A 12199-nucleotide genomic window follows, 5' to 3' on the forward strand; every position below is an offset into this window, starting at 1 on the left:
ATAAAATATGTTAGGAATCGCCTATTTTATAGTGTGGTTACTGGTTTTCGCGATATCAATAATAATTGAATTTTTAGTTTCTGCTGTTGAATCTTGCAAGATAAAGTAAATGACTTACCTACTTTGATAAAATCAAGATATCAGATCCGGATACACTAATATGTCTTGATAATGGACGGATTAGTTTCACCTATTCAATGTTGTGTACAGCACCAATGGCAGCTTGTAGAGGAATAACACAGAGCTTTGCAAAGTTTCACTTTGGCTTTGGGCCCTTTTCTGTCATCAGGTCATGGGTCACATCCAATCAAAGATTATGAAACATATACTCACATACTCTACCTATCTCGTACCAAGGTCTTTTAGTACTACACTCTGGTCCTATTTGAAGGTGTTACTTAGTCTACTCTGACCAATTAGCAGGCTTATTTGTTAGAAATAATATGAAATTTGAGGCAAAGCCTATGAACGGGGAAGTCGTTAAAAAAACCCTTTCATTCTTTCCGTTTTAAAGGTGTCATTGGGTATTACATGCACCGCTTCCGTTTTCACTCGGAACACTCGACGATTATTATTAATCCGAAAAGTTGAGATTTGTTCCGTTATCGGAATACCCCGCCTATTATCATTGAGTTACATTGTAAATGGCGGCGCCCGACTAGAACTGACACTGAAAATTTCTTTGATAGGTATAGAATTCTATATATTTTTTAATTGTTTTTTATTTGATTTTCTTTTGAATATACACGTGTAGTCTATAGACGGGCAAGCCAAAGCCCGGACCCGCTTCGCGGGCCCGGTCTTTGACTTCCCCGTATAAGATGCTTTGGTAAAAAATGACAATCCCAATGTCCTCATTACTGACATTTTGACTTTTGTATCAATGTATCTTAGGTGAGCAATTGAGGGCTATCATGGCCCTCTTGTTTGTACAAAATGACTGAGAGACTGAAAACCTTTGCCACACTTTTCATTAAAATTGCACAAAAAATGTTTTTTCCTCAGTGGAGCTCCTTTAATAAAGTTTTACTTTTGTTTTATTTATGTACAAAATATCAAGGGATATCATTACTGTTTTCCCATTTGTATCTATAGATACAATTTTTTTTACAGTTTATTGATTTACTTTGGCCTGATTTGCAGCCCTGCATAGTATTAAAACATAAATTATTCTTACAGCTTTGTTTTTAGTTTAAGAGAAAATGACTGTCACTGTTACATTTGTTTTTACAGGGAAATGATTTATAAGTAAGCATGATATACTTTGCTATAGTAAGTCGTAGCACTGATGGACTGGCACTGGCCGCAAACTCTGATAGTCCACAGATGTCAGCCCATCCAGGCCTGGAAGATGCATACAGAAAGATGAAACTGTTGTCTCGTATATCGGCACGATTTGAAGATAGATGTTCTCTGCCTTGTAATTCATATGTTATTCAGTAAGACATTTCTTATCATTTTGTAAGTTACTGCAAATAAAAAAATTATTAGCAAATATATACATTGTGTATACATGAATATTTTCATGAATGATTGGATAAAATTCTATGAAAATAATACACGATGTAAATAGATTTATGCATTGTGATGTTTGAGAAAGAAGATTTTTTAAATTTGTTATTATATTCGAAATTTTCTGTGCAGTTTAAAAAAAATAATAATGATACAATAAAATTATAATAATGTTTTTACTGTAGGTAATCATATTAAACACACAAAGGATATTGAATGAATCTAGATTTAATACTAAATTTATTGAACAAGTTGAATAAAATCATATGCGAGTCTTTGGCAAGCATAATATTGTTTGTTGTTTTTTTTCAACCAGTTCATTAAATTTAGTATTGAGTCTACACAATTTATAACATACATTGTATCTAAAATAAGAATATTTTTACAGCTAAAGGAGTCATTTTTCATTTTTAGGCAGTTTTAAAACAGTTCAGAAAGTTTCTCTGGACAGAAAGTAACATCATCCAGATACAAACAAACATTCTTCTAATTACATACAACTTTATATGACTTTATATGCTTAAATAGGTTACTCAGAAATATGTCAGTATTATACTGAATAAAAAACTTATAATGGTAAAAACTGAAAAGATGTTTGTGTTATATAGCTTATAATGAAAGTAATCACAAAACTAAATATAAAACTATAATTATATTCTAACATTAACACATTACATATCATAATTATATACATATTTTTAGTCCCCTACCGGTTTACCGGAGGGGACTTTAGGTTTACCCTCCGTCCGTCTGTCTGTCCGTCCGTCTGTCTGTCCGTCCGTCAGTCCGTCTGTCCGTCCGTCAGTCCGTCCGTCCACAAAACTGGATCCCACGATAACGCAAAAAGTACTGAAAATATTTTAATGAAACTTGATATATGGATAGATGGCGGTATGGAGATTATGCACGTCTTTTTCTTTTCTTCCTATGTTGAAAATTCTGGTTGCTATGGCAACAAATAGACTGAAAATACGGCAAATTTTACACATAACCTGGATCCCGCGATAACGCAAAAAGTACTGAAAATATTTTTATGAAACTTGATATATGGATAGATGGCAGTATGGAGATTATGCACGTCTTTTTCTTTTCTTCCTATGTTGAAAATTCTGGTTGCTATGGCAACAAATAGACTGAAAATATGGCAAATTTTACACATAACCTGGATCCAGTGATAACACAAAAAGTACTGAAAATATGTTTTTGAAACTTGACATATGGGTAGATGGCAGTATGGAAATTATGCACATCCTTTTTTATCTTCCTATGTTGAAAATTCTGCTTGCTATGGCAACAAATAGACTGAATTTCAAGATTTCTGATTCTAGTTTTTAAGTTTTTTCGCTAAAAGTTCTTTATTTCTTAAGGTATTTTCTTCAAACTTTAAATATAAGTTGCTTGTCATCAACCACATCATATGTGACAAGGTTTACAACTCTAGCACAAAATTTATCAGAATTACCTCCCTTGAACTTAAAATTTTCATGAAAAAAACATTGTTTTTTTTTAAAAAAACTTCTTTTACTGAATGTATCTACTTCAAACTTCATATAAATGTTTCTCATTGTCACTCAACATTTGTGAGTGTTCAATACTCTAGCAAGACTATTTCCAGAATTATGCCCCTTTTGAACTTAGACTTTTTTTTTGAGAAATTGGTAATTTTTACTCCAACTTCTTCAATCATGATAGGATTTTAAAAATGTTATATTTTGATAACAGGGATGTTTAAAAAATAACTTTAGAGTGTCCTTCAGTCCGTCTGTCTGTACATAAAAACTGTTTCCTGTGATCACTTTTAAAGAACTTTTTCAACAAATTTACTTAAAATAGGAACCTAAGTAAATGGCCAATGGCCCTTCAGAATGTTGCTTGGTCTCTTACCGGTAGGGGACTTATGGATTGCTTGCAATACTATGATAATTGCTTGTTATTTTAGTTTTATCACAGCTCTGGACCTGACATTCCTTGTATTGTGCGATATAACCTACCCACAAGTTCTCGCATTCTCATTCCTCTCTGATCTACAGAAAGAGTTCCTACAATTTTTTGATAAAACACGAGTGATGTCTGTACAAAGACCTTATGCTCTTATAGACTTTGGTAAATATGTTAGATTAATTAGATTTATAAACAATTAAATATAGGTATATATATTTTCTGAGTTATTATCTTACTATTACATGTATTTTTTACATACAGCCCATGGCACTGATTTTGAAAGCTTAAAATCAGTCTCTTCTTAGACTCTGTCTGTAGTATGTGTGTAATATACCAATGTAGGTTAACAAAGAACACTGACAGATCATTGAAGAATGTTATGATGAATATAGAAAATATTTCACTAAGGAGGGAAAGATTTTAAATTTTCAAGAGTACAAGTGAAAATATTTAGAAAGACATGTATATGATAGCTTAATAAATATTTGTTTCTTATAAATAACATTCCTTTTGAAGATGTGCCTTTGCAGAAGTTAAAACAGAAGTATAACAATCCACGGTCACTAAGTACACGTGTAAACTTGCAAGATTTGAGCCAAGAGTTACGTTTACGACCGCCGTATGTTCTCTGTGAGGAAGAACTAAGACCAGGATATGGTCAGAAATCTTCTACAGATCATTATAAAACTACAACAGGTAATGCATTGTTTTGTTGATGTTGGTTTTCCTTTTCGTCGCCTCTTCGGAATAATTTGAGCATTGGTATAATGATACCTTCAGTTTTAAAGCCAGTACTGTCAGTTTGTTTTAGACTCCTTTCCTTAATTTACAAGTGTTGATTGTGCCTGTAAAGCTATACAGATACGATTTTCAACGCAAAAATGGAAACCTACATACATGTAATATATTTCTCTGACTAATACATGTATTTCATAATGTGATGTTAATTGTATTGACGTAATTATTTTGAGAGTTTACAAAATGGACACCTTGCATTGTTTCTACTTTCAGCTTCATCATATACACAGTTTTTACCACTACATTTTATAGGAGTGATCTCCCTTACATTAAGTTGTTTTTGTGCCGTCCTGAACTTCTCTAGGGGAGTTCATGTCATGAATGAAACACACAGTCATATAGATGCAGTAAGTTTTCCTTTGTAATTAAGATAGTGTGTATCACTTTACTCCTTTCTCTATGTAGTCATTATAGTTTACAATGTATTTAGCAAATTTATTCTATTTAGGAATACATGTACATGATTTTCAAGGGATATGAATCAACAATAGCTCAAGTTGCAATTTCCATCCCAGTTATTTAACCAATAATATTGAATCATATTTTTTGTGCATTTTCAATAATTTTTGTAAATTTCAGGAATATTAAGCATTATGAATTCTCTAAATTAGACAGTGATTGTTTACATTCATTTTAATCACTTCAAAATTTCAGTTCTGCATTTTTCCCAATTTTTAACAAAACATTACTGAAATTCCCAATTCTATAGGTATAGGTCATGTTCCCAAAATCCTGGAGAAGTTTTATTACAAAGAGGTCAGTGGTTCTACTCACATGATTACTAGAAATTGAGTTGTTTCTCTACCAGTAAAACTGGAACGTTGTTATGTTGTTGTGTCTGTCTGATAGAAAATTCCATCAAAAATAGGAATAATATTCCAGATATATCTACATGTAATCAGCATAATTATCTTTGTTTATTTCTCTTACATTTTAAATGGGCAGTATAATATTATTAATGTAATTGTTTACTTTCAGACATTTGACCTGGAACATTATCAAACTGGTGCTACATTTTTTGTTTGTTCTTTTTTATCGTTTTATCAGGTAAGTTAATGATGATAAACCATCAGATTAAGTGCTGAGTAACCTGCTTTAAGATAAGACTTTATGAATTTTTAGTTTAAATTATCACAGCTCCAGATTTCTGTTAATTTTATGTAAACTAAGCTTAAAGATTTTTCTATCCACAAAAATGTCCTATAATTTGTCAAAGTATGCATATCTTGTCTTACCCCATATAACTACCGGGTTGTAATTTGATGATAAAAAAAAATAAATTCCAGCATTTTTTGTGTAAAACATAAAAAGTTGAATGTTTATACATTTCATAAACTATTAATAAACATTTTTTCTGAAGTTCAATTTTTTTAAAGAATTTACCAGTATTTCAAGCATATTAAGACTGCATGAATAAACATGTTTGTTAAAGTTAATGTGACAATTTTAAGTTGGGGCTCCATGATTCCTGAAGTGAGAGGTAGACACCTTAACCATGAGAGTACCATAGTATGGCATATACAATTCCAAAATGTACGCTCTCGGGTATTGTGTCTAAAAAAGAAATAAATGATTAATTATTCTTAATCCAATGCTCTTAAAAATGGCGGACGATGTTTAACAATCAGTTCGTTATGTGTAAATCTGTTCGCTATAAAAACTCCTGATACAAGGAACTAATTCGCTATATGCTTACAAGGAACTCCGGATATAAGGAACATATTTTGAATGTCCCAATGAGTTCGTTATATGCGGAGTTTACTGTACTCGAGTTACAGGGATCAGTTCACTATTTGGAAACTATTTGGAAACCTTAAAAATTATTAAAAATAATTATATCATTTCCACATTTACATGGCATTTATAATTATTCATATGAAATTTTCCATTTTATATTTGGCTAATATTGACTGGTAGAATTTTTGGCAAATCACAATCATTCTGTGTGCAACTCTTCATTCATTATTTGATGGATTTCAAACAGATTTTTATAGAATTTTTCTCATAAGGTGCCCTGGTTTTGGAATCAAATTATTGTTTGAAGAATTATGAGACTTTCATAATTATTATCTTCATGTATGTTTAAGCATGACTTTAATTGCAATCAGGATTCAAGATACCTGTCAAGATTATTTTTGTGCCCCCACTTTAGGGGTGAGGGGGCATTTAGATTTACCCTTGTCTGTCCATCTGTCCGTCCATCCGCACTCACAGGACAGTAATTATGTGGCTAGAGGGACAATAGGTAACTGTTCTTTCTCTTTGATGTCATTCGTTCTGTACTGCTTTTATGTGGCTATTTCCTTTTGTGTGGCTAAAAAGAACAATAGAGAGAACAATATAGTAGCCACATACATGTAATTACTGTCCTGTGAGAACTTCCATCCTTCCGTCTGTCCGTTCTCTTTTGTGTCGCACATAACTCAAAAAGTATTTGACCTAGAGTCATGAAACTTAACAGGAATGTTGATCAGCATGTGCAGTTCTGCACCTGGGTATTTTCGTGTAGATTTATTTAGTATTTTATAGAGTTATTGCCCTAGACTTAGTAAAAATTTGCAGTTTTCAACTTGTGTCGCACGTGATTCAAAAAGTATTTGACCTAGAGTCATGAAACTTTACAGGAATGTTGATCAGCATGTGTAGTTGTGCACCTTGGTATTTTTGTGTGGATTTATATAGTATTTTTAGAGTTATTGCCTTTGACTTGGTAAAATTTTGCAATTTTCAACTTGTGTCGCATGTAACTCAAAAAGGCTTTGACATAGAGTCATGAAACTTTCCAGGAATGTTGATTAGCATGTGTAGTTGTGCACCTGGGTATTTTCGTCTCGATTTATTTAATATTTTTAGAGTTATTGCCCTTAACTTAGAATTTTTTTGCAATTTTCAACTTGTGTCGCATGTAACTCAAAAAGGATTGACCTAGAGCCATGAAACCTTACGGGAATGTTTCTCAGCATATTTAGTTGTGCACCTTGGGTTTCGCTTGTGGATTACTTTAGTATTTGTAGAGATATTGCCCTTGACTTTGTAAAAACTGTTTCATTATGTTGTGTTATTTGTTCCTTGAGTGCTTGAGTTAGAATCAACCAACTTTACAGGAATAATGATCAACATCACTGTGAAGCTATGCACCTGGGACTTTGCATGTGGATTTTTTTCAGTTTTGTTAGAGTTATTGCCCTTGACTTACAGTAGTATAAATTTGCAATTTTCAACTTGTTCATGCATAGCTCAAAAAGTATTTGACTTGTAGGCCTGAAAGTTTACAAGAATGTTGGTCAGCATGTGTACTTATGCACCTTGGGGTTTGCTTGTGGATTTATTCAGTATTTGTAAAGTTCTTGCCCTTTACATAGTAAAAGATTTTTAGTTTTCAACTTGTAGTCCAAAAAATATTTGACCTAGAGTCATAAGATTGACAGAACAGTAGCGTGTGGGGGCATCGGTGTCCTATGGACTCATTTCTAGTTTAACTTTTATTTTGTAATATATACATGTTAAGAAATACTCACCTTTGTGCAACTACTGTTGCAATTCTCAAGGGATTATAAATAACATTTAAATAAAAATCTGTCAAGAATTTAGAAATAATCATAAGTAAATAATTATATAGGAATTTAAATGTTCTTGAAAATGATGAATTTCACTCTGTTCTTTTTTCTATATATTTCAGGCTTACCTGATATATTGTCCATTAAAGCGGCGGAAATCATTAGCGTGTGCAACATTAGGAAGTTTGTGTATATGTCAGTTATATTTATGGGAGCATCGCAGTATATTAGGTCTGTTATTTCATGTAACTGTGGCATGTTACGGCACTTTTGTTATAATGACCAGGCAAGTGCGAAACAAGTTACCACAATATACTTTATGATACCAGCCAATGTGGATTATAGTAATAAGTTACTACAATATTCTTTATGATACCAGCCAATGTGGATTATAGTAACAAGTTACCACAATATATGTTATGATACCAGCCAAAGTGGATTATAGTAATAAGTTACCACAATGTTCTTTATGATACCAGCCAATGTGGGTTAAAGTAATAAGGTACCACAATATATGTTATGATACCAGCCAATGTGAATTATAATAATAAGTTACTACAATATTCTTTATGATACCAGCCAATGTGGGTTAAAGTTATAAGGTACCACAATATATGTTATGATACCAGCCAATGTGGATTATAGTAATAAGTTACTACAATATATGTTATGATACCAGCCAATGTGGATTACAGTAATAAGTTACCACAATGTATGTTATGATACCAGCCAATGTGGATTATGATAATAAGTTACCACAATATACGTTATGATACCAGCCAATGTGAATTATAATAATAAGTTACCACAATGTATGTTATGATACCAGCCAATGTGGATTATGATAATAAGGTACCACAATATATGTTATGATACCAGCCAATGTGAATTATAATAATAAGTTACCACAGTATATGTTATGATACCAGCCAATGTGAATTATAATAATAAGTTACCACAATATATGTTATGATACCAGCCAATGTGGATTATGATAACAAGTTACCACAATGTATGTTATGATACCAGCCAATGTGGATTATAGTAACAAGTTACCACAATGTATGTTATGATATCAGCCAAAGTGGATTATAGTAATAAGTTACCACAATATATGTTATGATACCAGCCAAAGTGGATTATAATAATAAGTTACCACAGTGTATGTTATGATACCAGCCAATGTGGATTATAGTAATAAGTTACCACAATGTATGTTATGATACCAGCCAATGTGGATTATAGTAATAAGTTACCACAATGTATGTTATGATACCAGCCAATGTGGATTATAGTAATAAGTTACCACAGTATATGTTATGATACCAGCCAAAGTGGATTATAGTAATAAGTTACCACAATGTATGTTATGATACCAGCCAATGTGGATTATAATAATAAGTTACCACAATATATGTTATGATACCAGCCAAAGTGGATTATAGTAATAAGGTACCACAATATACATTATGATACCAGCCAAAGTGGATTATAGTAATAAAGTACCACAATATATGTTATGGTACCAGCCAATGTGGATTATGATAATAAGGTACCACAATGTATGTTATGATACCAGCCAATGTGGATTATAGTAATAAGGTACCACAATATATGTTATGGTACCAGCCAAAGTGGATTATAGTAATAAGTTACCACAATGTATGTTATGATACCAGCCATTGTGGATTATAATAACAAGTTACCACAATGTATGTTATGATACCAGCCAATGTGGATTATAGTAATAAGTTACCACAATATATGTTATGATACCAGCCAATGTGGATTATAGTAATAAGTTACCACAATATATGTTATGATACCAGCCAATGTGGATTATAGTAATAAGTTACCACAATGTATGTTATGATATCAGCCAATGTGGATTATAGTAATAAGTTACCACAATGTATGTTATGATACCAGCCAATGTGGATTATAGTAATAAGTTACCACAATGTATGTTATGATATCAGCCAATGTGGATTATAGTAATAAGTTACCACAATGTATGTTATGATACCAGCCAATGTGGATTATAGTAATAAGTTACCACAATGTATGTTATGATATCAGCCAAAGTGGATTATAGTAATAAGTTACCACAATGTATGTTATGATATCAGCCAAAGTGGATTATAGTAATAAGTTACCACAATATACATTATGATATCAGCCAATGTGGATTATAGTAATAAGTTACCACAATGTATGTTATGATACCAGCCAATGTGGATTATAGTAATAAGTTACCACAATGTATGTTATGATACCAGCCAATGTGGATTATGATAATAAGTAACCACAATGTATGTTATGATACCAGCCAATGTGGATTATGATAATAAGTAACCACAATGTATGTTATGATACCAGCCAATGTGGATTATAGTAATAAGTTACCACAATGTATGTTATGATATCAGCCAATGTGGATTATAGTAATAAGTTACCACAATGTATGTTATGATATCAGCCAAAGTGGATTATAGTAATAAGTTACCACAATGTATGTTATGATATCAGCCAATGTGGATTATAGTAATAAGTTACCACAATGTATGTTATGATACCAGCCAATGTGGATTATAGTAATAAGTTACCACAATGTATGTTATGATATCAGCCAATGTGGATTATAGTAATAAGTTACCACAATGTATGTTATGATATCAGCCAAAGTGGATTATAATAATAAGTTACATGTACCTTATGTTACAAGCCAAAGTGAATTAACAGCTATGATGTTGAAGGAAACAATGGCTAAATGTAATATATTTAATATTAAGAACCAATATGAAAATGGACGTAAATATTTATATTATGCTAACAAGTGAGAAACTGCGTTTTATCTTTGTGAAAAAATTGTTAATCCATATCTACCACAGTGAGAAAATATCCACATTTTAAGATATTGCAATTTTCTTATATAGCATATTCAAAAAAAATAAAAAAATATCCTCTATATACCTACAATGAAATTGGAAAATATTGGTTGATGGACCAATATAAAAATGGACAATTTTAATATTTTTAAATTCTGTTATATGTAAGTTTAAGTTTCAGTTTTAAAAACTGTTGTATTAATCTAAGTATGTTTTAGTTGAATAAGCCTGAAAATAGATAAAAAAATCAGAGAATATGTAAAATGTTTAACATTGTAAGATGCTTGTGAATGTTTACTATACTTGACAAAGTCATGACAACTTTAATATTATACACATGTATACATGCATGTTGTTCAACTTCATTATTTATAATGATTTTTTAATGAATTTATGGTGTTAGTTTTCTTTATTTTATTATGAGCCAAAATTTACTATTTTATCATTATTGTCCATTATTGTTTTTACCTTCAGATCATAAGATATACTGCATGTAGTTCCAGACTTTGTAAATTTGGTTATATTTGAACATATATACATGTACATGTATATCAAAATCTGTTGCCTGGGTAACCATTATTAATTCGTAATGAACATTTTAATAACTGTTCTTATTGTTACTTACTTACAATGATACATGAACTAGAATGATGTTTTACTTTTGTTAAAAGACATTTCCATTAGTTTATTTTTACATTTTTACAAACGTGAACAGGGAAAATTTAATCTTGTGACCAACATTGCCCTTTAAACTTTGCATGATAAATAAAAACTGTAATTGAAATATATTAATTAATATATTAAGAGGTCACCTAGTTTTTTACTTCCTGAGTTTTTTTGTTGCTATTTTAGGGTAATCTTGTTATTTACTATATTTACTTTAATAAAAATTTACTAAGGTGACAAAGTGTAAGATAATAAGGATGCATTAAGTTAATATACTAAAGTATTATTAATGGTGGAGTTATTTTACTATTATTATTCTAGTAATACATTAACTTAAAACAATGCAACATTGATATTTAGCTGCCATTGACAAGAATTATCTTACTAATTTTGAGTTGTATAATAGTGTGATAGGTTTCTGTATCTAGTCATTTTTGTTCATAACATTCCTTAAAGGAAAAGTTTGTAACCCTAACCCATTTCATGTGAAACTTATTTTGAACATTTCTCACAGAATTAAATAAACTTTCATATTGATTGTTTTTCTTTATACAGCCGAAAAAATAACAGCATTTAGTGGTATGCACCTGGCAATCCTACCCTTCTTTTCAGCAATTTTGTGTCTGCTCTGTATCATTTGAAATGATAGAAGGAAATTTAAACTACTTGGGTGAAATGTTAACCATAAAGAGATGATGTGCAGAGCGTAGGTTTGACCTAAGGTCACACTTAGTCATTTTATATGAATTGCAAAATTTTATGTCTACTCAGTATCTTGAACTGCTAGAAGAAAATTAAAACTTTTAGGCAGAAATATTACTTATTATGAGACGATAT

The 12199-nt window shown here is 31.1% G+C and overlaps 1 protein-coding gene across 1 annotated transcript; it reads left to right on the forward strand.

The window, feature by feature from the left end:
• Window positions 1-1233: 1233 nt before the first annotated feature.
• On the forward strand, window positions 1234-11899 carry LOC132752973 (vesicle-trafficking protein SEC22a-like; the record flags this gene model as incomplete). Its single annotated transcript, XM_060743387.1, is given in 6 exon segments — window positions 1234-1439; window positions 3452-3615; window positions 3970-4149; window positions 4465-4598; window positions 5230-5298; window positions 7931-11899. Coding segments are annotated over 6 exon segments (933 nt in total). The 3' UTR covers window positions 8132-11899.
• Between the last annotated feature and the right edge of the window lie 300 nt (window positions 11900-12199).

The sequence above is a fragment of the Ruditapes philippinarum genome, unplaced genomic scaffold (assembly GCF_026571515.1).
Source record: "Ruditapes philippinarum isolate M1 unplaced genomic scaffold, ASM2657151v2 ctg476_1_1_1_1, whole genome shotgun sequence".
Classification (NCBI taxonomy): domain Eukaryota; kingdom Metazoa; phylum Mollusca; class Bivalvia; order Venerida; family Veneridae; genus Ruditapes; species Ruditapes philippinarum.